The following is a 24401-nucleotide window of genomic DNA, read 5'->3' on the forward strand; positions in this document are numbered from 1 at the left end:
AGCTGAGCCCTCTGTTGCAACTGCTTTGCAGTTCAACATTTCCATCTGACTCAACTCTGCCTCCTTCCCTAACTTACAGATGTTGCGCCTGAGATTATTGCCCAATGAACCAGCACACAAATCACCTTCTCAGAATCTATTTCCTGAGAGCCTAACCTAAGACTGCTCTTGTTGCTTTCACTCTCCCAGTCTCCCTTGCAGCTATGATACAGAATATACAAGTTGCGCTTTGACAAATAGACATGTCCACTTTGGAACTGAAATGAAGATGAAGGCAAAATTAAGGAAACTACAGAAAACCAAAAACGGTGAGAATTTATTGCCATCAGACTTTTTCTGGAAGAAACGTTAAAGCAAGTTTCTTCAGGAAGAATAAGAATGATCCCAAGTAAGAGCATGATGAAACAGGAAGTAATGAAAAGCATCAGCATAGATAAGGATATGGGCAAGTAAATATAAATGACTACTGATTGTTTGGAACAATAATCTAATATTTTATGTGGTTTAAAGTACATACAGAATTAAAACATATGACAACAATAGCACAAAAGGCAGATAGCAGATAATGGAATTAAACCGTACTAGGATTGGGACTTCCCTGATGGTCTAGTGGCTAAGACTCTGTACTTTCACTCCAGGGGGCAAAGGTTAGATCCCTTTTGTGTCACAGCTCGGTCCCTCCCACCCCCCAAAAATAACTATACCAAGGTTAGCTGAGATATTGTAAAAGTATTAATTTAAGGTTTACTCTAGTAATTCAAGGATACATATTATCTTCTTTAGGATAACACTCACAGAATAATTAAGGAACATGTTACTAAGAAAGTGATGAGCAATAAAGAGGAAAAATATTAAAGAACAAATGGGAAAATAAAAGTGTTAAGATGGTAAATCAAAACTAAATGTATTGGTACCTCTATTAAATGTGAATTATTGGGCTTCCCTAGTGGCTCAGTGGTAGACAGTCTGCCTGCTAAGGCAGGAGACATGGGTTCAATCCCTGGTCTGGGAAGATCCCACATGGTGTGAAGCAACTAAGCCCATGTACCACAACTACTGAACCTGTGCCCTAGAGCCCTAGAACCTCAACAAGAGAAACCACTGAATTGAGAAGTCGGACAACTAAAGAGTGGTCCCGCTTGCCACAATTAAAGAAAAGCCTGAACAGCAACAAAGACCCAGCATAGCCAAACATAAATAAATAAATAAAATCTTTATGTAAATTATTAAAATACTCCAAATTTAAAGATAAAATTCTTAGATCATATTTTTAAAAGGCAAATATACGCTGCTTAAAATACCTGTACTTGTAATCTGAGGGTGTAGGGAATTGAAAGTTAAAGGATGAAAGAAGATAAAGGTGAAAACACTAAAGAAAGATGATTCCTCTATGCTAACATTAGAAGGGCTTCCCTGGTGGCTTAATAGTAAAGAATTTGCCTGTGATGCAGAAGATGCAAGAAACGCCTCGGGTTCAATCCCTGGACCAGGAAGATCTCCTGGAGGAGGGCATGGCAACCCACTCTAGTACTCTTGCCTGGAAAATCCCATGGACAGAGGAGCCTGGCAGGCTACAGTCCATAGAGTTGCACAGAGTCAGACACAACTGAAGCGACTTAGCATGCAAGCATACAGAAGCAGAAGATATTAAGAAGAGGTGGCAAGAATACACAGAAGAACTGTACAAAAAAGATCTTCACGACCCAGATAATCACAATGGTGTGATCACTGACCTAGAGCCAGACATCCTGGAATATGAAGTCAAGTGGGCCTTAGGAAGCATCACTACAAACAAAGCTAGTGGAGGTGATGGAATTCCAGTTGAGCTATTTCAAATCCTAAAAGATGATGCTGTGAAAGTGCTGCACTCAATATGTCAGCAAATTTGGAAAGCTCAGCAGTGGTCACAGGACCGGAAAAGGTCAGTTTTCATCCCAATCCCAAAGAAAGGCAATGCCAAAGAATGCTCAAACTACCACACAATTGCACTCATCTCACACACTAGCAAAGTAATGCTCAAAATTCTCCAAGCCAGGCTTTAGCAATACGTGAACCATGAACTTCCAGATGTTCAAGCTGGATTTAGAAAAGGCAGAGGAACCAGAGATCAAACTGCCAACATCTGCTGGATCATCGAAAGAGCAAGAGAGTTCCAGAAAAGCATCTACTTCTGCTTTATTGACTATGCCAAACCCTTTGACTGTGTGGACCACAACAAACTGTGGAAAATTCTGAAGGAGTTGGGAATACCAGACCACTTGACCTGCCTCTTGAGAAATCTGTATGCAGGTCAGGAAGCAACAGTTAGAACTGGACATGGAACAACAGACTGGTTCCAAATAGGAAAAGGAGTACGTCAGGGCTGTAGATGGTCACCCTGCTTATTTAACTTATATGCAGAGTTCAGTTCAGTTCAGTTCAGTCGCTCAGTCGTGTCCGACTCTTTGTGACCCCATGAATTGCAGCACGCCAGGCCTCTCTGTCCATCACCAACTCCTGGAGTCTACCCAAACCCATGTCCATCGAGTCGGTGATGCCATCCAACCATCTCATCCTCTGTCGTCCCCTTCTCCTCCCGCCCCCAATCCTACCCAGCATTAGGGTCTTTTCCAATGAGTCAACCCTTCGCATGAGGTGGCCAAAGTATTGGAGTTTCAGCTTCAACATCAGACGTTCCAATGAACACCCAGGATTGATCTCTTTTAGGATGGATTGATTGGATCTCCTTGCAGTCCAAGGGACTCTCAAGAGTCTTCTCCAACACCACAGTTCAAAAGCATCAATTCTTCGGCACTCAGCTTTCTTCACCGTCCAACTCTCACATCCATACATGACCACCGCCTTGACTAGATGGACTTTAGTTGGCAAAGTAATGTCTCTGCTTTTAAATATGCTATCTAGGTTGGCCATAACCTTCCTTCCAAGGAGGAAGCGTCTTTTAATTTCATGGCTGGAATCATCATCAGCAGTGATTTTGGAGCCCAAAAAATAAAGTCTGACACTGTTTCCACTGTTTCCCCATCTATTTCCCATGAAGTGATGGGACCAGATGCCATGATCTTAGTTTTCTGAACGTTGAGCTTTAAGCCAACTTTTTCACTCTCCTCTTTCACTTTCATCAAGAGGCTCTTTAGTTCTTCTTCACTTTCTGCCATAAGGGTGGTGTCATCCGCATATCTGAGGTTATTGATATTTTTCCCAGCAATCTTGATTCCAGCTTGTGTTTCTTCCAGCCCAGCGTTTCTCATGATGTACTCTGCATATAAGTTAAATAAGCAGGGTGACAATATACAGCCTTGACGTACTCCTTTTCCTATTTGGAACCAGTCTGTTGTTCCATGTCCAGTTCTAACTGTTGTTTCTTGACCTGCATACAGATTTCTCAAGAGGCAGGTAAGGTGGTCTGGTATTCCCATCTCTTTCAGAATTTTCCACAGTTTATTGTGATCCACACAGTCAAAGGCTTTGGCATAGTCAATAAAGCAGAAATAGATGTTTTTCTGGAACTCTCTTGCTTTTTCGATGATCCAGCAGATATTGGCAATTTGATCTCTGGTTCCTCTGCCTTTTCTAAAACCAGCTTGAACATCTGGAAGTTCACGGTTCACATATTGCTGAAGCCTGGCTTGGAGAATTTTGAGCATTACTTTACTAGCATGTGAGATTAGTGCAATTGTGCGGTAGTTTGAGCATTCTTTGGCATTGCCTTTCTTTGGGATTGGAAAGAAAACTGACCTCTTCCAGTCCTGTGGCCACTGCTGAGTTTTCCAAATTTGCTGGCATATCGAGTGCAGCACTTTCACAGCATCACCTTTGAGGACTTGAAATAGCTCAACTGGAATTCCATCACCTCCACTAGCTTTGTTCACAGTGATGCTTTCTAAGGCCCACTTGACTTCACATTCCAGGATGTCTGGCTCTAGGTGAGTGATAACACCATCGTGATTATCTGGGTCGTGAAGATCTTTTTTGTACAGTTCTTCTGTGTATTCTTGCCACCTCTTCTTAATATCTTCTGCTTCTGTTAGGTCCATACCATTTCTGTCCTTTATCGAGCCCATCTTTGCATGAAATGTTCCCTTGGTATCTCTAATTTTCTTGAAGAGATCTCTAGTCTTTCCCAATCTGTTGTTTTCCTCTATTTCTTTGCATTGATCACTGAGGAAGGCTTTCTTATCTCTCCTTGCTATTCTTTGGAACTCTGCATTCAGATGGGAATATCTTTCCCTTTCTCCTTTGCTTTTTGCTTCTCTTCTCTTCCCAGCTATCTGTAAGGCCTCCTCAGACAGCCATTTTGCTTTTTTGCATTTCTTTTCCATGGGGATGGTCTTGATCCCTGTCTCCTGTACAATGTCACGAACTTCTGTCCATAGTTCATCAGGCACTCTGTCTATCAGATCTAGTCCCTTAAATCTATTTGTCACTTCTACTGTATACTCATAAGGGATTTGATCTAGGTCATACCTGCATGGACTAGTGGTTTTCCCTACATTCTTCAATGGGAAAACTTAATATTGTAAAAATATTAATTCTTTTCCAATTGATCTATAGATTCAGTATACAAAGCTAATAAAAAATTCCAGATGTTTTTGTAGAAATTAACATGCTGACTCTAAAATTTACATGTATACTAATCATGTTTTTTATTTTCTGTATTTTATGATGCTTTCATATCTTGGGGGCCTTGCTGATCCCCAAGGAGAGACTGCCCCTCCCAAGGCAAGCTAATTTCTAGAGATAGCAAATGACCATCCCCATGGATGAGCCTTTCACATGCAAATTAACCAACCCAAAGCCCCCTCCCCCTTCCTCAACTACCATCTTTACTAGGTTCTCACTGGCCCCAGAGAAGGGAATGGCTACCCACTCTAGTATTCTGGCCTGGAGAATTCCATGGACAGAGGAGCCTGACAGGCTACAGTTCATGGGGTTGCAAAGAGTTGGATATGACTGAGTGACTTTCACTACACTTTCACTGGGCTCTTAAACTCTACACAATAATTCTCTGTCTTATTCATGCATTGGAGAAGGAAATGGCAACCCACTCCAGTATTCTTGCCTGGAGAATCCCAGGGACAGAGGAGCCTGGTAGGCTGCCATCTATGGGGTCGCACAGACTCGGACATGACTGAAGCGACTTAGCAGCAGCAGCAGCAGCAGCAGCAGCAGCTAATCATCCCAGAGCCAGGAACCAGATAGCTCAAGACAGATTATATAGTCTGGAGCTTGCTGAACTTATTCAAACAAGCCAATCCCAAACCTGCTTAGCTTGCTTACCCTGTCTCAGCTGTTTTTTTTCCCATGAAAAACCACAATAAGTCTTCCTGCCCATGGTTTCTCCTTGCTCCTTCTGCCTCCTAATCAACCCTGGTGCTTCTTCATGTGGCCCTGCATGGCCTTGCCTGCCCCACCCCCTTGGAACTTTGAGTAACAAACTATCTTTTCAGAGAAAGTCATCTCTTGATCTGTTGGCCTCACTATGTGAAGTGAAAGTCTGTAAGTCCTATTTGACTCTTTGTGACCCCTCCCGGACTGTAGCTTGCCAGGTTCCTCTGTTCATGGATTTCTCCAGTCGAGAATACTTGAGCGGGATTGCCATGCCCTTCTCCAGGGTACATCAGTAATAATAAAACCTACATTTTGAAACAATATGGTGGGACTTCCCTGGCAGTCTGGTGGTTAAGATTCTGCTCTCCCACTGCAGGGGGCATGGGTTCAATCCCTGGTCTGAGAACTAAGATTCTGCATGCTGTGCTGTATGGCCAAAACAAAACAAAAAACCAACATGGCCTTTAAAAGCCCCAAAATAAGATATATGATCTTGAAGAACAGTCAAAGGACTTGTACTGACAGATTTCAAGACTTTTTACATATCTATAACATGTCATTGGTGCTAGTTTAGGCAGATGAACTAAGGGAAAAGTCTAAAGACAGACCCACAATTACACTTTAGATTTATGATAAAGACTCCATGGCAATGAAAGGGAAAAGGATGGCATTGGCAACCATACATATGGAGGGGAGGACCTTGACTTCTCATTCAAGCCATACACAAAGATGTGTTTCAGATGGATTGTAGATCTAAACTTAAAGTAAAACAACAAAGTTTCTAGGACATAATAGACAATTTTTTATGATTTTGGTGTGAGCAAAGATTTCTTAAATAGGAGCCAAAACACTAACAATAAAAAGAAAGAATGATAAAGCAGATTATATTAAAATTAAGATTTTTATTCGTGTGACATCATTTGTAAAGTAAAATGGCAAGCCACAGACCTGAAGAAAATATTTGTATTAGATATATCTGACAGGATCCTCATATCTAGAATATACGAAAAGAAAGAAAGTGTTAGTCGCTCAGTCATGTTCGACTCTGTGAGACCCCATGGACTGAGTCTGCCAGGTTCCTCTGTCCATGGGATTTCCCAGGCAAGAATGCTGGTGTGGGTTGCCATTTCCTTCTCCAAGAATATACAAAGAACTCGTACAAATAATCCGTAAGAAAAAAATTAAACAGTTCAAGAGAAAAATTGATAAAAGACTTGAACAAGTACTTCATAAAAGAAAATATCCAAATAGCCAAGAAGCATGTGAAAAAATAGTCAACAAGATTAGTCATTGGGGAAATATGAATCAGCAACCATAATAAGTTTCTAATATACACCCACCAGAATGGCTAAAGCTAATAAAATATATATTGACAGCACCAGATATGGAAGAGAATGTAGAGTGATAGAACTATTGTATACGATTAGTAGGATTGTAAATTGATATATGGTCATTTTGTAAAACTCACTGGCAATATCTAATAATGCTGAACAAATGCATATTCCATAACCCAGCAATTATACTTCTAGGACTCAAGAGAAGTGAATATCCAATGAGATAGAAAACAATGTTCCTAGCAGCATCATTTGTATTGGCCAAAAAATGTGAAACTACTCAAACATGGACATCACCAGATGGTCAATACCTAAATAAGATTGATTATATTCTTTGCAGCCAAAGATGGAGAAGCTCTATACAGTCAGCAAAAATAAGACCAGGAGCTGCCTGTGGCTCAGATCATGAACTCCTTATTGCTAAATTCAGACTCAAATTGAAGAAAGTAGGGAAAACCACTAGACCATTCAGGTATGATCTAAATCAAATCCCTTACGATTGTACAGTAAAAGTGACAAATAGATTCAAGGGATTAGATCTGATAGACAGAGTGCCTGAAGAACTATTGACAAAAGTTTGTGACACTGTATAGGAGGCAGTGATCAAGACCATCCCCAAGGAAAAAAAAATGCAAAGAGGCAAAATGGTTTTCTGAGGAGGACATACAAATAGCTGAGAAAAGAAGAGACATGAAAGGCAAAGGAGAAAAGGAAAGACATGCCCGTTTGAATGCAGAGTTCCAAAGAATAGCAAGGAGAGATAAGAAAGCCTCCCTCAGTGATCAATGCAAAGAAATCAGTTCAGTTCAGTCGCTCAGTCGTGTCCGACTCTTTGCGACCCCGTGAATCGCAGCACACCAGGCCTCCCTGTCCATCACCAACTCCTGGAGTCTACCCAAACCCATGGCCATTGAGTTGGTGATGCCATCCAACCATCTCATCCTCTGTCATCCCCTTCTCCTCCTGCCTCCAATCCTTTCCAGCATTAGGGTCTTTTCCAATGAGTCAACTCTTCACATGAGGTGGCCGAAGTATTGGAGTTTCAGCTTCAACATCAGTCCTTCCAATGAACACCCAGGACTGATCTCCTTTAGGATGGACTGGTTGGATCTCCTTGCAGTCCAAGGGACTCTCAAGAGTCTTCTCCAACACCACAGTTCAAAAGCATCAATTCTTTGGATCTTAGCTTTCTTCACCGTCCAACTCTCACATCCATACATGACCACTGGAAAAACCATAGCCTTGACTAGATGGACCTTTATTGGCAAAGTAATGTCTCTGCTTTTAAATATGCTATCTAGGTTGGCCATAACCTTCCTTCCAAGGAGGAAGCATCTTTTAATTTCATGCCTGCAGTCACCATCTGCAGTGATTTTGGAGCCCAAAAAAATAAAGTCTGACACTGTTTCCTCATCTATTTCCCATGAAGTGATGTGACCAGATGCCATGATCTTAGTTTTCTGAATGTTGAGCTTTAAGCCAACCTTTTTTCTCTCCTCTTTCACTTTCATCAAGAGGCTCTTTAGTTCTTCTTCACTTTCTGCCATAAGGGTGGTGTCATCCGCATATCTGAGGTTATTGATATTTCTCCTGGGAATCTTGATTCCAGCTTGTGATGCATCCAGCCCAGCATTTCTCATGATGCACTCTGCATATAAGTTAAATAAGCAGGGTGACAATATACAGCCTTGACGTACTCCTTTTTTCTATTTGGAACCAGTCTGTTGTTCCATGTCCAGTTCTAACTGTTGCTTCCTGACCTGCATACAGATTTCTCAAGAGACTGGTCAGATGGTCTGGTATTCCCATCTCTTTCAGAATTTTCCACAGTTTATTGTGGTCCACACAGTCAAAGGCTTTGGCATAGTCAATAAAGCAGAAATAGATGTTTTTCTGGAACTCTCTTGCTTTTTCGATGATCCAGCAGATGTTGGCAATTTGATCTCTGGTTCCTCTGCCTTTCCTAAAACCAGCTTGAACATCTGGAATTTCACAGTTAACGTATTGCTGAAGCCTGGCTTGGAGAATTTTGAGCATTACTTTACTAGTGTGTGAGATGAGTGCAATTGTGTGGTAGTTCGGGTTCCCTTGGTATCTCTACTTTTCTTGAAGACATCTCTAGTCTTGCAAGACTAGAAAAGGTGGCAAGAATGCACAGAAGAACTATCTAAAAAAATCATGACCCAGATAACCACGATGGTGTGATCACTCACTTAGAAACATTACCCAAAAGAAGATAAAAAATACTGTAAGATTCCACTTATATATAGCTCAAAAACAGGCAAAAGTAATCTCTCGTGATAAGCATCAGGATCTGGACTACTTTTGGGGAAAGGTAAAGATGAGAAGAGCATGAAGTTTGTTGTTAATCTTAATCTTGGTGAACACCATGTTCCATTGGTGAAAATTCATTCAACTGTGCACTTACACTGTTTTGCAGTTTTGTGTATGTATGTTTGACATGTTGTTAATGAAGGGAGTTCAAACCATTGTTCTGTGACAACCTAGAGGAGTGGGAGGTGGGAGGGAGGTTCAAGAGGGAGGGGACAGAAGTACACCTATGGTTGACTCATGTTGATGTTTGGCAGGAACCAGCACAATATTGTAAAGCAATTATCCTCCAATTAAAAATAAATAAATTTTAAAAATAGGAAAAAATTACTTAATAAAAGATCTTCCCTCTTTACCTATAACCCCAAAGTCCCTCCTGGTTTCCTTATATTTATTTATTCAGTTTTAATTCTTTTTTGGCTTTGCTGTATCTTCGTTTTTTCTCGCAAGCCTTCTCTAGTTGTACAGAGTGGGAGCTACTCTCTAGTTGTGGTGCACAGGCCTCTTATTGCAGTAGCTTTTCCTGTAATAGAGCACGGGTTCTAGAGTGCAGGCTCAGTAGTTGTGGCGTACGGGCTTAGATGCCCCTTGTCATGTGGGATCTTCCAGGACCAGGGATTCAACCCGTGTCCCCTGCATTGGCAGGCAGATTCTTTACGAGTGGACCACCAAGGAAGTCCCTGTTTGTCTATCTTACATACAGTAGTGTGTACCTCTTAAAGAGGTACAAACTCCAAATTTATCCCTCCCTTCTTCCTCTTGGGGAACCACAAGTTTGTTTCTTGTGAGGTAACCCTCATTCTTACCTTCCTCTTCCACATGCAGTTCAATAGTCAACCCCAGGAAGACCTGCCGGCCTTCACTTCATGTTAAATAAAATAAATAAAAATCAGGTTAAGAGGATTTTATTTAACATTTCCCTATTGGGGGACCTTGAGGTTGTTTCTAACTGTTCACTGTGATAATGACAGTTCTACAGGTTTCCTCATGTACCTGGTTATTTCCTAAGTATAAAATCCTAGAAAACAGAGTTGAGTCAAAGGGTTTACACTTTTAAAGACTTTTTTCACAGGTATTGCTACACCTCTCTTCAGAAATATTACACAAGGGCATGCCCAGGAGGTGTATGTTTCTCAGCACAGGGGCCAAAGCTGGGTGTTGTTATTCTTTTCTACCTTTGCCAAATGATAGATGATAAATGTTTGCTGTTTCAATTTGCATTTCTTCGAGGTTGATGGGTGTGGTAGGTTGATAATGGCTCACTCTCAAAGATATGTCTATGTACTAATCTCTGTAACCTGTGAATGTGACCTTATAAGGAAATGGGGTCTTTGCAGGTGTGATTAAATTAAGGTTTTTTTTTTCAGTTAAGGATCTTGATGGGGAGATTAATCAAGATGATCTGGGTGGGCCCTAAATGACATCACAGTGTCCTTTCTTGTAAGAAGGAAGCAGAGAATGAGATTTGACAATGACAAATGAGAAGGCAACGTGACCACAGAGGCAGAAACTGGAGTGATGAGATGGCAAGAGCGACAGCAGCTACTAGAAGCTGGAAGAAGCAAGGAGTACCTTGTTCCCGGAGCTTCAGAGGGAATGTGATCCTGCCAACACCTTGATTTTGATTTAGTGTAACTCATTTTGGACTTCCAGCCTGGAGAACAGTGAGAAAATACATTTCTGGTGTTTTAAGCCACCAAGTTTGCAGTGACTCGTTATAGCAACCATGAGAAACTGATGCAATGGGTTTTTCATATATTTCTGGACCACATGAAAAACCTTCTGACTTCTAAAAACTTGTAAAAGTGAAATATCATGCAGTAATATGAACCATATAATTCTATTTTCATGAGAGTAAACATATACAGTATGTTTGAATATGTGTTTGCATGCGTATATAACTGCTTAAGAAACTATCTGGGAGGATATACACCAAACTAGTAACAATGATTAACTGCAGGGAGGTGTGGGACGGAGGGAAAGACTAATTTTAACTTAAAAAAAAATTTTTTTTAATGTTATTTATTTGGTTTTGGCTGCGCTGGGTCTTCATTACTGCTCAGACTTTTCTCTAGTTGCAGCGAACCCAGGCTACTCTTTATTGAGGTGCTTTGGCTTATTTGAGTGGCTTCTCTTGTTTCGAAGCACAGGCTCTAGGTGGGTGAGCTTCAGTAGTTGTTGCTCAAGGGTTTTCTCTAGTTGCAATGAGCAGAGGCTACTCTCTAGCTGAGGTGTGTGGGCTTCTCACTGTGGTGGTTTCTCTTGTTGCAGAGCACAGACTCTAGGCCCACTGGCTTCAGCAGTTACAGCTCTTGGGTTCTAGAGCTCCAGCTCAGTAGTCGTGGCCCACCGGCTTTGTTGCTCCTGGGCATGTGAGATCTTCCCCTAACAGGGATCAAACCCATATCTCTTCATTGGCAGTGGGACTCTCAAATATTGGACCACCAGGGAAGTCTGAAGTCTCACTTTTTACTCAAGACACTGCTCATAGATGTAGCTCTGTTGTTTGAAGAAGCTTTATCCGACTATATTTATGTATTAATTGTGTGAAAATATAGGTAAGTCATATCTGCTTTCTGTATATAATAAAATATGTAGAAAGCAGAAAACAAAACTGTCCCTCTTCTCTCACTTACCCTTTCCCAGAAATATTTATTGATAATAATTTGGTGTGCATCTTCTCACAGTTTTGTCTATGAATAAACAAATGCCAGTATGTCATTTTTCAAGAACAAAAATGAAGAGGGGGTACCATATACATTTTTACTTAAGGGTGTTTCTTCACAATCATTTCTGCATCCTTACCTGCTTCATTCTCCGGAGCTGGTTTTTGCACAGCTTTTCACTGTAATAAAGACCCAGAACTCTTTATAAACCTTCCTGATGGTTTCAACTTCCCAGGTGGCACAGTGGTAAAGAATCCACCTACTAATGCAGGAGATACAGGAGAGGCGGGTTGGATCCCTGGGTCAGGAAGATCCCTGGGGTAGGAAATGGCAACCCACTCCAGGATTCTTGTCTGGAAATCCACGGACAGAGGAACCTACTGTCCTTGGGGTCGCAAAGAGTGGGACAGGATTGAGCAATTAAACACACAGAGCTGCTTGGAACTTTCTTGTACCTGTGACTTTGACCATATGTGTACACGTCGTCGCTGGAGAAAACGCCTCTCAGTCGTCTTCAGAATTGTTTTAAGCATTCCCATTCTGCCTTTTAAAACAGATGCTCTCACCAATAGTTCCCTACTGCGGAAGACACAAGATTCACTTTTTCAAACTTTGCTGAACGGGGTGGAGAGACGATACTTGAATGTTACACAGGAGGCATCTGGCATTTCTTTAAGCATGAGGCCGGCTGGGCATTTTTCATACGATCACTGGCTCCCAAGGCAGCTTCGTGAACGCTTCAGAGGTCACTGGGTCATTTTCCTTCACAATGAATCAAATCCGAATTCTTTCTGAACCCAGCACCGCGAATTACTCGATTAAGCACCCGGTCCGGAACTATGGGGCGAAGGTGATTTTGGGGATTTCAGCCTGGGTGACTCTGGACACCTGAACAAAGCTGAAAACCTGAACTGGGGCGGGGGGGGGGGCGCGTTGGAACCCCACAAGAAAGAGAGGAGCGGCAGACCGCCGGGCATATTCCGGGGTGCCGTACGTTTCCCTAATCCTCTGCCCTAGGCAGGAGAGGGCGATCAAGCCGGGAGGGATCCAGCGCTTCGAGGACTCCAGGCACCGAAGGTCCCGGCGGGTCTGCGGGTCCGAAGCTTTCCCGCAGGGGGCAGTGCCGCCCGCTAGCGCGCGGATCCGGTGGGAGGGGGTGTGGAGCTGCTGCGGAGTTCTGGGGGTTCTCGGGAAGAAAGTTAGGGGATGCCTAGGGGTGGGGGCGGGACCTGAACGGTCGGCCCAGAGCCGGGCGGGGGGCAGGCCCGCGGGAGTGTGGGATGGGGCTCGGGGAAGGGGTCCGGGTGAGTCTGGGGGCCAGGGCGTGCGCGCACTGAGGGGAGGCGCAGCCCGGGAAGGTGTGAGCGAGCGGCGTGCGAGTGTGAGGGCGAGTGTGTGCGCGCCGGGGCTCTCCGCGTTCCGCGAGGCGCGCGGGTGTCAGCTTGCAGCCGGGGCTCCTCCCTCCGGCCCTCCGGCCCCCCTGCCCCGCGCGCCGTTCCCTCCTTCCTTCCCGGCTCGCCCCTCCCCAGCGGGCCAGGCGCTGGGACGCCCCGGCGGAGCAGGCGGCGGCGGCAGCAGCGAGTTGGGGAGCCCCGGGCTCCGCGCTGCCCTAGGGGCCCGAGCCGAACCGCCCCCGCCCCCGTCCGGTCGCGCCGGCCCCGCTTCCCTCCGGGCCACGCCCTGTCAAAACTTTGTTGCTGCGGCCGCCGGGGCGGCAAGCGGAGCAGGCCGGCGAACGGGAGGGAGGGAGGGGCGGGCGCCGGGCCGGGCCGGGCGCGGGCGGCGAGGGGCTCGGAGAGCGGCGGCCCCGGCCCGCGGCCCCACCATGCCCCAGCTCGGCGGCGGTGGCGGCGGCGGCTCGGGAGGAGGCAGCGGCGGCTCGGGCGCCGGGGCAGCCGGCGGAGGGGACGACCTCGGGGCCAACGACGAGCTGATCCCCTTCCAGGACGAGGGAGGCGAGGAGCAGGAGCCGAGCAGCGACAGCGCGTCGGCGCAGCGGGACCTGGACGAAGTCAAGTCGTCCCTGGTCAATGAGTCGGAGAACCAGAGCAGCAGCTCGGACTCGGAGGTGAGGAAGCCCCCGCGGCCGACCCCGGGGACCCCGGCCCGGCGCCCGCTCACCCGCCCTCGCCTTTGTGTCTCCTTCGCAGGCGGAGAGGCGCCCGCAGCCCGCCCGGGACGCTTTCCAAAAGCCACGGGACTATTTCGCCGAAGGTACGTGCGGGTCCGGGCTGCCCCCCGCTCCCGGCCCCGCTGCGCTCGGCGCCTCGGCTCGGGTCGCCCTCGGTCCCCCTCGCCCCGGTGGCCGTGCCCCTGCTCTTCGCCCCCCGTTGGCCTCAGCCGTCCTGGGGCGCGCGTGGGGGGCGCTTGGATTCCCGGTCCCCGCCCCGGACCCTTACAGCGGCCCTGTCCCGAGGGCGCCGGCCTCACCCCCGCCTTGGTCTTACCGGCAGTGAGAAGGCCCCAGGACGGCGCGTTCTTTAAGGGGCCCCCCTACCCTGGCTACCCGTTCTTGATGATCCCGGACCTGAGCAGCCCGTACCTCCCCAACGGACCCCTGTCTCCCGGAGGAGCGCGCACGGTGAGTGCCCGTCCCGCCGCGCCCAGGCGCACGGGCGGCCGGGGCTCGAGAGATGCGCCCCCGGGCTCGGCGACGGGGTGGGGGATGGGGCCGTCCCGGGAGGATCCCGGGCAGAACTTGCTTACGGAGTTGAACTACTCCGGCAGTGGAGGGTTAGGCTGCGCTGGGAGTGCCTGGAACGTTCGCTTACACTCTCCGCTTTGGCTGAGGAGCCGCTTTGGCTGAGGAGCCGCTTCGGGGTCCACTTCTGGCGTTCTCCTTGGTGTCCAGAATTCTTTGCTCGCGCTAAAGAAAAACTTGGATTTGTGCCGGTTGGGCGGGAGTGTGTGTTGAGCGGGCCGTGGAGGCGGGGGGTGGGGGGGTGGTCTTGCTTTCTTCCTGGAAATCGGTCCGCTTTCCCTGGCAGTTGGGCAGTGGGGCCTGGGGAGGTGGGTTGGCGACGCTGCCCCGCGACTCCAGCTTTGCTGGGCGGCACTGAGTCGTTTCCTAAGAAACCCAGTATTCGTGGCGGGTTATTCACACACACACATACACACACCCCCTCCCCACCCCCATCCTTCGAGCTGGGGCCTCAACTTTTCTGTAGAGGTCGGGATTTTAAACTCGCCGAGATGATTTCGAGGGCGAATCGAGGCTTTCTTCAAGTTGAGGAACTTGGCTTTTTCCCCTTTTGTTGCCGGCTTTTCTCATTTAAAGCGAGCGCTGCGACACTTTAAACCTGTTAATGGGCGCGCATTGTGTGCTGTGCGCTGGCATTTAGAGCGGTGATTAAGCAAATTGACCGGGCCCCAGACGAAGTGCAAATGAGGGCGGATTCCTTCGCCCCCTCCCAGGCTCTAATTCCCGCCCCCCGCGTCGCGAGGGCTGCAGCCCCTTGGGCTGGCCGGGTTTTGTGTGTGTGTGTGTGCCCTGAGCTGCCACCCCACCCGAGGGCCCCCAGCCCAGGTGCTAGGTCCACTGGCAGATCTTGGGTGAACGCCTACCTACTACGTGCCAGGCTCTTGCGCGCTGCTTGGGCGCCTCGCACAGCACAGTGGTTCTCTTTGCTTCCTGCCCAATTTCCCAGCGCCTGCCAGTTCGTGCTTGATTCGGGGTGGGAGGTGTTTGGCTCCTTAAGAGCTGGCCGGACAAACTCACTTTATGGTCAAGCTGCCCTTCAATGACGATCACAATTAAAGGGCTGCCTGGGAAATGCTGGTGCTGAATGGACCGTCTCTGCTGTCGTGGTCCAGCGGTCCGTGGAGAGCGGAGACGTGCGGAGGTTCAGAGGGATCGCTCAGCAGGCCCCTGGGGCGTGCAAGTGGAGGCTGAGGACTCGGACCAACCGAGAGCGGAGTGGGGCCACACAGCTTCCCCTTTCAGGCAGGGAAGACCCTGCATCCTTGGCCCTGCCTTGGAGCATCCTGGGACTTCCCAAATATAAGTCCTGACTATGAGCTGAAACGGGGCATCTGGCTGTTGCTTTTTCTTGTTCATACAGAAAAAAAGAAGGTGTGAGTAAAAGTTGAGCAAAACAAGCCTTTGTTTAGGTTTTCACAGATTCTCGTCGGTGTCCGCAGATGTAGTTCAGTTCTGAAGGTTTTAGTAGGGTTTCTGTGACTGTGTGTGAGGTCACACTACCGCAGTCCCTTTTCTCCCTTTTACCTTTAGATGTCTGGGAAAAGGAGTTTGGCATTTCTGTGAGTCAGCACCAATCCAGATCCATGTCCTGATGCAGATAAAGTCACCAGAAATGTTCCAAATATGACCAGTTATTTGACTGAATCTGGCTCTTTCTTTCCCCTTTGTCACTTCATGCTAAGTAGCTTCATTCGTGTCTGACTCTTTGCCATGGACTGTAGCCCGCCAGGCTCCTCTGTCCATGGGATTCTTCAGGCAAGAATACTGGAGTGGGTTTCTGGTGACAGAATGATGACAGCTCCCTGTTTTCCTATGCTGCTCGTCCCCTCCCCCTCAAGAGGCCAAGTGGGACAGATTTTGTTTGTGTCAGTCCCCTCCTTCCTGCTACCATCTTTTACCACCCTTCTTTCTTTCTACCATCTTACGTCTTCTTTTACTAAGAGTTCCCAAAGGCTGCTTCTTTTTGGTCCTGGGGCTTCCTGATTACTATATCCAGACCTGCATGGGACTTCTGGAGTCCTCCTTAACAGAAGCCAAACTTTCCCCTCTGCATGCTTTTGACTTTTCCTGCTCATCTCTTCAGCTGTTCCTTGCCTGACCCCATGTTGCCATCCTGCTTTTTCAGCCTCCAAGAACACTCACCCTCTCCCTGTTACCCTTCATAAGAGACTTGGTATGTCTCATCTCACTCTTCTGTTTCTATCTTGCCTCCCCGGTGAATTGCCCTTGCAGAAGTAAGTTCAATGCCTCCATGATTCTTTGCCCCTTATGTGTCTGTCATTGGGCTTTGACCTGCCTGGTTACAGAGTTCATTGAAGTTTCCTGCATTTATATCAGCTCAGTAGAACCTGCTAATTTGATCCTATCTTTGGGCATCGGTGACTGTTAGTGACTGTCGGGACTCTAAGACTGAGATGATGCTTTTCCTCTGAATGATTATATTAATGAAATTAATGTGATTCTCACTGTAGGCAAACTATAGGTGCAGACAAAATGGCCCTCTGTGGGGATCCCTGCCTGGTAAAATGTTTTAGGTGGATATTGGGAGGAAAGAAGTGCGAGGAAGGTGGCTGAAGGGTGAGGGGAGTGGTGCCTGGAATGTATGACCTGTTCTCTGGTTTAGCAGCTTTGGTCTTTTTTGGTTTCACCTCCAAGTTTCACAACCCTGGGCTGGCTGCTCTAAGGTCTATAAGTGGTATAAAATCAGGCGACCTCAGGTCTCTTCTGCTTGGAAATACCAAACCAGAGGCAAAAATGAGATTTGGCTGGAGTGTTTTCTGGGTATTAATTGACCCTAGGAATAGCAAACAGCAGGGCTGCAGCACCCTCACCCACTGGCAAAATTCCTTCTGGGACAACTGGGGGCCAGCCAGTCCTCCAGTCTGGCTGTCTCTTCCCCACACGTTGTTACCTTTGCCCTCCACTCTGGCTTGGCTGGGAAGTGGCCTCTTCCTGAGCCTCTTTAGAGAAGAGGTCCCCTTAACCTGGGGCGTGTGCCAAGCCTCCGAGCCGTGATTCATTCTCCTCTGGAGCCCGGGGGACCCTGTGGCCTGTGAAGAGAGGACTAACTGCCGCAAACCACCTTTCACTCCTTCCAAGAGTCACCCAAAATTATACATTCATTCATGAAAAGACTTCACCAGTTTACTAAACCACCTCGGAGCTGTTGACTAGAATTTTGTTAGGAAAATATAAGTCAACACAGAAAAAAGCAGACGTCAAAAATAGTCTGACGAGTCAGAACCAAAGAGAAAACGCAGAGTGTGGTTCGGCGAGCGAGCTACAAAGTGATAGAAGTTTTGAGTGTGACCATAGTGTGAGTGCTAATGACATTTTGGAAAAGAATGGTTGCAGGTAGAGTCGCTGAGGAAATCGATAGTTTGGGGTCCTATTTATAAATTTTAGAACTACTGTTGTACAGCTCAAGCTCCAAGCTATTCATAACATTTCTCAGGCCACCACAACTCAAATTTCTGTATGCAATTCCTCTGTCTTCTAAACATGGGCCCATTTTTTAAGTCCTTTGCATCCCATTGCGTCCCATGGGCAATTGCTGATATCTGATACAGAGAAACCCAAGCAAAAATCTTTGTGTATGTATAGAGAAGTTTTCTGGGTTTTTTTGGAGTTGTATGTAAAAGCCCAGTCAAACTTTTTCTTTTGGAAGATCAGTATAAAAGATCAGTATAAACATGCTGCTTTTGGGAAAGTTCTTTTAACCCATTTCATCTAAATATAACTTCTGTTCCATTTTTTTCTAAATATAACTCAGGGTTTAATGAGGGCTTTTCACATGGAATGAGCATTTACGAGGGCCCTATCTGTGTTGCTGAAGTTTTGGCACTTAGATAGCTGGGGTGACAGTTGGTGACAGACTCTGTGGAGGGACTTTTCTTTGGGTGGGTGGATCCAGCAGGGAATACCTGCTTGCTCTGTTATAATTTTGGAAAGTTTTAGGTTGGTTTCATTCTTCATTGATCTCACTTCTAGGGAACCTTGAGGAGAAAGTAGGTTAGTGCCTATACACACACACACATCTAACCTACAGTGCAAAGTGTCCCAGGCTTTACAGTGATGTGCAGAGTTACCCCAAAAAATTGTGGCATAAAAAAGGAATTTAAATGATTATCTCACTGGAAAATTCATTATGCAAAGATCCTACTTATATTCCAGGTTAGAGTCCATTTTTACTGGCTAAGCTGAGATTGGCATCCTTAAGATAAGGGCGTAACTCCTCTACTTCATCTGATATTTATTGAGGACTTATCATGGGCAGTGACTAAGGGGCTGTGAGAGTTCGGATGGATTAGAACCAACTTTGCCCTGAAGGACTTAAAAAGTGAGTTAGGAAGAAGTAATGTTAGTAAAGACCATTAGGAAGGTTCTTGTTAAGAGTCAAGATAGCTCAGGGGAAAATTTGAAGAATAAAAACAGTAGAAAAAGTGTTTTGGGCTGGCATGGTCAAGGAAAGCAGGTAAAGCAAATTGTTTTAAATTGGTCCCTGTCATTCACCATTCTTTAGTTCAAAGTAGTTCTTGTTGAGGGACTTCCCTGGTAATCCAGTGGTTAAGACCTCACCTTCCAGTGCAGAGGTCATGGGTTTGATCCCTGGTCAGGAAGCTAAGATCCCATATGCCTCCTGGCCAAAAAAACCCAAAACATAAAATAAGCAATATTGTGACAAAGTAATTCTTGTTGATAATAAAAAACTTAAAAGTAGTAAGGTGGTTAGAATGAAAAGTGGAAGTTCTGCACCCATGTCTTGAGGTTGAAGACAGCACAGGGAGAGCACAGGCATGGAGGAAGGGAAAGGTCAGGGCCATTTGGGCAATGCAAGTTCTTCCATTGGTCTGGAAAGATAAAGGGCCAGACCTTGAAAGCCAGTGAAGGAATCTGGTCTTATTTAAGAGGCAGCAGAGAACCATCCAAAGTTCTGCTGGGAGGCAATGTGACTTGTACTTGTGCTTAAAAGGATAATAGTGATTGTGGGGAGAGGACCTGGGAGGAGCTAGAATGCTTGGGACACTCAGGGGAGTCCAGGGGTGAGGTGAAAGGAAAGGAAAGGAAAGTCGCTCAGTCGTGTCCAACTCTTTGCGACCCCGTGGACTGTAGCCTGCCAGGCTCCTCCGTCCATGGGATTCTCCAGGCAAGAACACATTTCCTTCTCCAGGGGATCTTCCCGACCCAGGGATCGAACCCAGGTCTCCCGCATTGGAGGCAGACGCTTTAACCTCTGAGCCACCAGGGAAGTCCGGGGTGAGGTGAAAGGGGCTTAAAATATTTGAATGAGAAGGAAGGGTAGGATGTGGGAGACTGGCATGGTTGCTTGAATTTGCGCTTGGAGAGATGGTAGATGGAAGGATGGAAAGGAGGGAGGGAGGAAGGGAAAGAGGGAGGGAGGGAAGGAGTGGGTGGCTGATGTCACAGGTAACTGCTAATGTCTGAGCCTGGATGACCTAGGGGGTGACTTGGAGCAGGTAGGGCCCTGCTCTCCCATCTTTGCCTCCCCAGTGCTGGACAGATGCTTATAGTGAACTGTTGGAACAATGAAAGCCCACACGAGTTTATCAGAGGCTCTCACTTGGAGGAACTGCTTAGTCTTATTGACGACACCTTGAGTTTGAGGGGATATTAAGGGAATAGTTGAAACTGAAGCGATAGGATGATGCAGGGGGTGGGAGAAGAAAGGAAGGGAAATATCAGAGCAGAGGAGTCACTGAGGGCAGATGGAAAGGAGCGCTTGCCAAGGAGGGAGGAGAGCTTAGGTACTGTGATGGCACAGAAGCTGGAGGGAAGAGAGAGGGGAGGGGGGTGTCCTCAGGGTCGGATGCTACTGAGAGAGGCGATAGATAAGAGGACTGACAAGTCAAAAGGAGCTTTAGGAAGTCACTAATCGGGAAGTAACTGGTGCCCACAGAGAGCAGTATTCAGGTGTGTGGTGATGAGAAAGGTAGGTAGGGGACTTCCAGGGTCCAGTGGTTAAGAATCTGCCTGCCGACGCAAGAGACATGGGTTTGACCCCTAGTCCAGGAGAGATTCCACATACCAAGGAACAACTAAGCCCGTGTGGCACAGCTACTGAAGCCCGTACACCTAGAGCCTGCGCTCCACAGCAAGAGAGGCCACTGCAATGAGAAGCCTGTGCAACGCAACTGGAGAGTAGCCCCCACTTGGTGAAACTAGAGAAAGCCCAAGTGCAGCAAGGAAGATCCAGTGCAGCCAAAAATAGAGAAGTTAAAGAAAAAAAAAGGTAGGTAGTCAGGGATAGATACTAGCTTCAGGCTTCTCAGTCAGGCGTCCAGGTGCTATCACCAGGACTGGTCATGCAATGTGGCCCATCGCTCATCCCTCAGCCAGAACCCACACCAGACTCTCTGTGTGTGCGCACGCGCGCGCGCGCACACACACACACACACGAGCAGCCTTCTACCCTATACATTTCACTTCCAGTCTACCATACCTGGAAGGTGTTGGAAAACCAGACCCTGGACAGATGCGCTGTGGCAGATAGAGGGGAAGAGCTGCAGGCTGTGGAGAATCCTTGGAGGATGCTGGAGAGGGAACTTGTTTGTTCAGGGTAGGGTGGAGGGTCAATGGGAGAGAAGAGGAGGAAAAGATGAGACTGAGAACTTTGAGAAGAAGGCAATCTTCTTCCCTCATAGATGAAGGATGCTGCGCAGCTCCATCTACCAAATCGTAGGGGTTGTCCTCCTGACTTGGCAGGCGAGCCCAAGAGTTGAAGAGGATGTAGAAAAATGCAGAGGTGGAGTTGCAGAAATTGAGGACGGAATGCATTGGTTGGCTAGATGGCTTTGAGATTCTCAGAAAAACCAAGGGCAGGTTGGCTGGGGTTTTTGTTGGCAGTAGGCAAACCACGGGCCCTTTCTCTGTACCCAGTTATAAAGGCAAACTTGTTGGGAACCTTTTAGCTACATGTTAATAATGAAATGTTTGTGCACTGATTGAAAGATATGACACACACTTGGGTAATTTTTCCTCTTTTTATTGTCTGGAGCTGGCTGACTTTGATGGGGGACAGAGGTGGGGGACCAAAACCCAGCTCATTTGCAGTCAGGGCCAGATGTTGGGACGTGATAAGTAATTGGGGATGGGAAAGGACTGACCACATAAAAGCTTGTAGAAAATTGCCCCATGTTGGCTAATCTAATAATGTATTTTTAGAGGAGGTTTTTATATGTTCCATGTTTTATTGTCTTCTCCCAAACTGGATTGGATTAAGGGAGCAATGAAATAATTGCAGTTTCCAAAACCTTGGCATTTGGGAATGAGGGAACATGAGGGCGGTAAAGGGGGCTTGCCTTTTCCTAGATACTGTGTGTGCTGCCCAGGGAACATCTCTGGGCTACGGGGCAACTTCTTTCTGACCTACTCTGAGTTTTCCCTCAATTTTTCAGGCACTTTAAGGTTCTAAAGGCTTTAGGTTCAGAATCCTAAATCTTTTCTTTTCATTAGGTGTATTGTTCAGTCACTAAGTCATGTCTGACTCTTTGTGACCCTATGGACTACAGCACACCAGGCTTTCCTGTCTTCCACTGTCTCCTTGAGTTTGCTCAAACTCATGTCCATTGAGTCAGTGATGCCATCCAACCATTTCATCCTCTGTGATTGCCTTCTCCAGCCTTCAATCTTTCCCAGCATCAGGGTCTTTTCCAATGAGTCAGTTCTTCGCATCAGGTGGCCAAAGTATTGGAGCTTCAGCTTCAGCATCAGTCCTTCCAATGAATATTCAGGGTTAATTTCATTTAGGATTGACTGGTTTGATCTCCTTGTGTATAGCCTTTAGATTTTCAGGGGGAAAATGACCTCTTAGTTTAGAAATACACTTCAAAATTTGAAAGTTAAATCATAAAAATGTTTCCCAGAACATGGCCCTTTTCATGAGTTTTTGTGGAAGTAGTAAGGGATGAGACCTAGTCACCTGGAGTCCTCAGGACAGGAAATGAAGTCACAGGCACACTTTCAAACCATGCTAGCAGTTTAGAAATCTATTGAAAGTGAAAGTTGCTCCAACTTTTTTCAGCCCAATGGATTATACAGTCCACAGACTTCTCCAGGCCAGAATACTGGAATGGGTAGCTGGTCCCTTCTCCAGGGGATCTTCCCAATCCAGGGATCGAACTGGTGTCTCCTGCACTGCAGGTGGATTCTTTACCAACTGAGCTTCCAGAGAAGCCCCTTAGAAATCTATTGGATTGGCCAAAAAAAATCGTTTGGCTTTTTCCGTAAGATCGTACAGAAAAAGCCAAACAAACTTTTTGGTCAACCCAGTGTTTCATTCAAAAGGAGGAAGAAAACTCCAACTTTTCATCCCGGTTGAAGAAAATAAATATAAAATAAGTATAAACAAAAAATTCAGAGAAGAAATGTTGAATGTCTACTAAATTTGTGAATAGTTAAAAAAAAACACCATTTTTTGGCCACCAGAATAACAAAGGTTTTGTCTTACTAGGACTGTTAAATGGCAAATGTGTGGTGAAGTGGGTGTTCTTAGTTGCTGTTCTTGAAGGCTGTTGACAGCCCACCCACCAGGAAAGCACTTGGCAACGGTTGCTAAAACTTGAACACTTGTCACTGCTTCTGACCTGCTAAGAAATAAATACTTGCTCTTCCCATTTTGCTGCTGGGCAGACAGATTTGTAGAGGTCAAGTGTCTTGCTAAGGTCACACAACTGGTCATTGACAGCACAAAGATTTGAACTTGGTTGTAAGTGCAAAGTCTGGGTCTTTCCATTCCACCCTTGTGACTTTCTACGCATGCCTGATGCCACTAGCAGCTCCTCCTCTTGGAAGAAGGGCAGGTGACCTTTGTCTCGCTGTTCAGGAATCGGTGAGTTACCAGTTCGAGTGGAGGGCGGGTAGGTTTGTTCCAACTTGGACCTGAGAAGGTAACTTCCCAAATAAATAGTTGTATAAGTGAGTGAGCAGCTGTGGTTCAAATTCTTCCTCTAGTGCTGTTTATGTTCCACAGGTGTTAAGCAACCTTTAGAGGGCAACCCCAGGAGCTTCACTAGCTTGTTACCTTCAGAGAAAACAGTGGCTATCTGCTAATATAGACATGAACTTTTCTGAACGGGGTTGGGGGACTGTCTTTTCTTGTTGAAATCAGTTAGGCTTGGAAGAATACACAAGTGTGTCTTGCAAGGAAGGAGGCGGGAGGAGCAGGCTGGCTCCTACCCCTGCGATTTGGATTACAACATAGTTTGGTTAACAAACCGAGCTCTGGTGAACCGAGTATGCAAATATTATTTTCTTATTGTGCATTTTGTAAAATATTTTGTAGATTGATTGCTTTTAAACAAGTTCTTTAGAAATTAAAAATCCCCCCCAATCACTTATAACTCTTGGAGTAAATTAACTGTGAAAGAAGTAAATGCTAAATATTTACACAGAGATTTGCAGACAATGTGTTAGTCCCCATCACCACCCCTTTTCTGTGTGTGTGTGTGTGTGCGCGCGCGTGCGTGTGTGTGTGTGTAAGATGGTTTAAAATTAGGAATCAGGTAATCTGATACATTTTCATTCGCTTCCCAAATTTACCTTCTAGGCGGTCTCTTTCTGACAACAATAGCATGGTGGAAAGAGTAATAACGGGCTTCCAGGGGTTGCAAAGAGTCGGACATGACTGAGCACTAACTGCAGAAGTATGGTTAGTTGGGGAGGCTCCCGAAGTCCTAGCTAAGCCCTCCTGGGAATTTGCATATTACACGGCACTAATCTTAGTGAGATAAATGTCTTATATACTTTGTAAAGTAAACAGGGCCGTTATTTGTAGAAATGTCTATAGAAAGTATGTTGTGTGGAAGAGCAGAGATGTAAATATGAGATAGTAACTGTGATTAAGAAATAGATGGATCTGGTGATAAGGAAGAAAAACAAAAGAAATAGGAATCGTGGTATGAAAAGTTCAGTTTGGGATTGACGTGTACACACACTGCTGTATTTAGAATAAATAACCAACAAGGGAGAGAAAAGGGAAAAGAAAAGCTGATCAATTTATGAATCCAGATTTGTTGGCAGTAG

At 46.2% G+C, this 24401-nt stretch overlaps 1 protein-coding gene and 1 long non-coding RNA gene across 7 annotated transcripts in view; one reads left to right on the plus strand and one right to left on the minus strand.

Annotated features, from left to right (window-relative positions):
- The window catches only part of LOC145547423 (uncharacterized), a 44525-nt gene extending 30315 nt beyond the window's left edge, over positions 1-14210 (minus strand). Inside the window, exons 1-2 of one of the 2 annotated variants that reach the window (XR_014083827.1) lie at positions 14107-14204; positions 12115-12238 (exon numbers count right to left, since the gene is read on the minus strand). This is a non-coding gene — a long non-coding RNA (uncharacterized LOC145547423). Of the gene's footprint in view, positions 1-12114; positions 12239-14106 lie in introns of both variants that reach the window. The other variant, XR_014083826.1, reaches the window with a different exon arrangement.
- TCF7L1 (transcription factor 7 like 1) overlaps positions 12852-24401 on the plus strand; it is a 191176-nt gene continuing 179626 nt past the window's right edge. For 2 of the 5 annotated variants that reach the window (XM_081596927.1, XM_081596929.1), the window contains exons 1-3: positions 13218-13727; positions 13810-13873; positions 14113-14240. In XM_081596927.1, coding sequence (XP_081453053.1) covers positions 13485-13727; positions 13810-13873; positions 14113-14240 — 435 coding nt within the window. In that variant the 5' untranslated portion in view covers positions 13218-13484. Of the gene's footprint in view, positions 12964-13217; positions 13728-13809; positions 13878-14112; positions 14241-24401 lie in introns of those variants that run through there. The other 3 variants (XM_081596928.1, XM_081596931.1, XM_081596930.1) reach the window with 3 other exon arrangements.

The sequence above is a fragment of the Giraffa tippelskirchi genome, chromosome 4 (genome assembly GCF_054371585.1).
Source record: "Giraffa tippelskirchi isolate mGirTip1 chromosome 4, T2T-mGirTip1v1.2.pri, whole genome shotgun sequence".
Taxonomy (NCBI): Eukaryota; Metazoa; Chordata; class Mammalia; order Artiodactyla; family Giraffidae; genus Giraffa; species Giraffa tippelskirchi.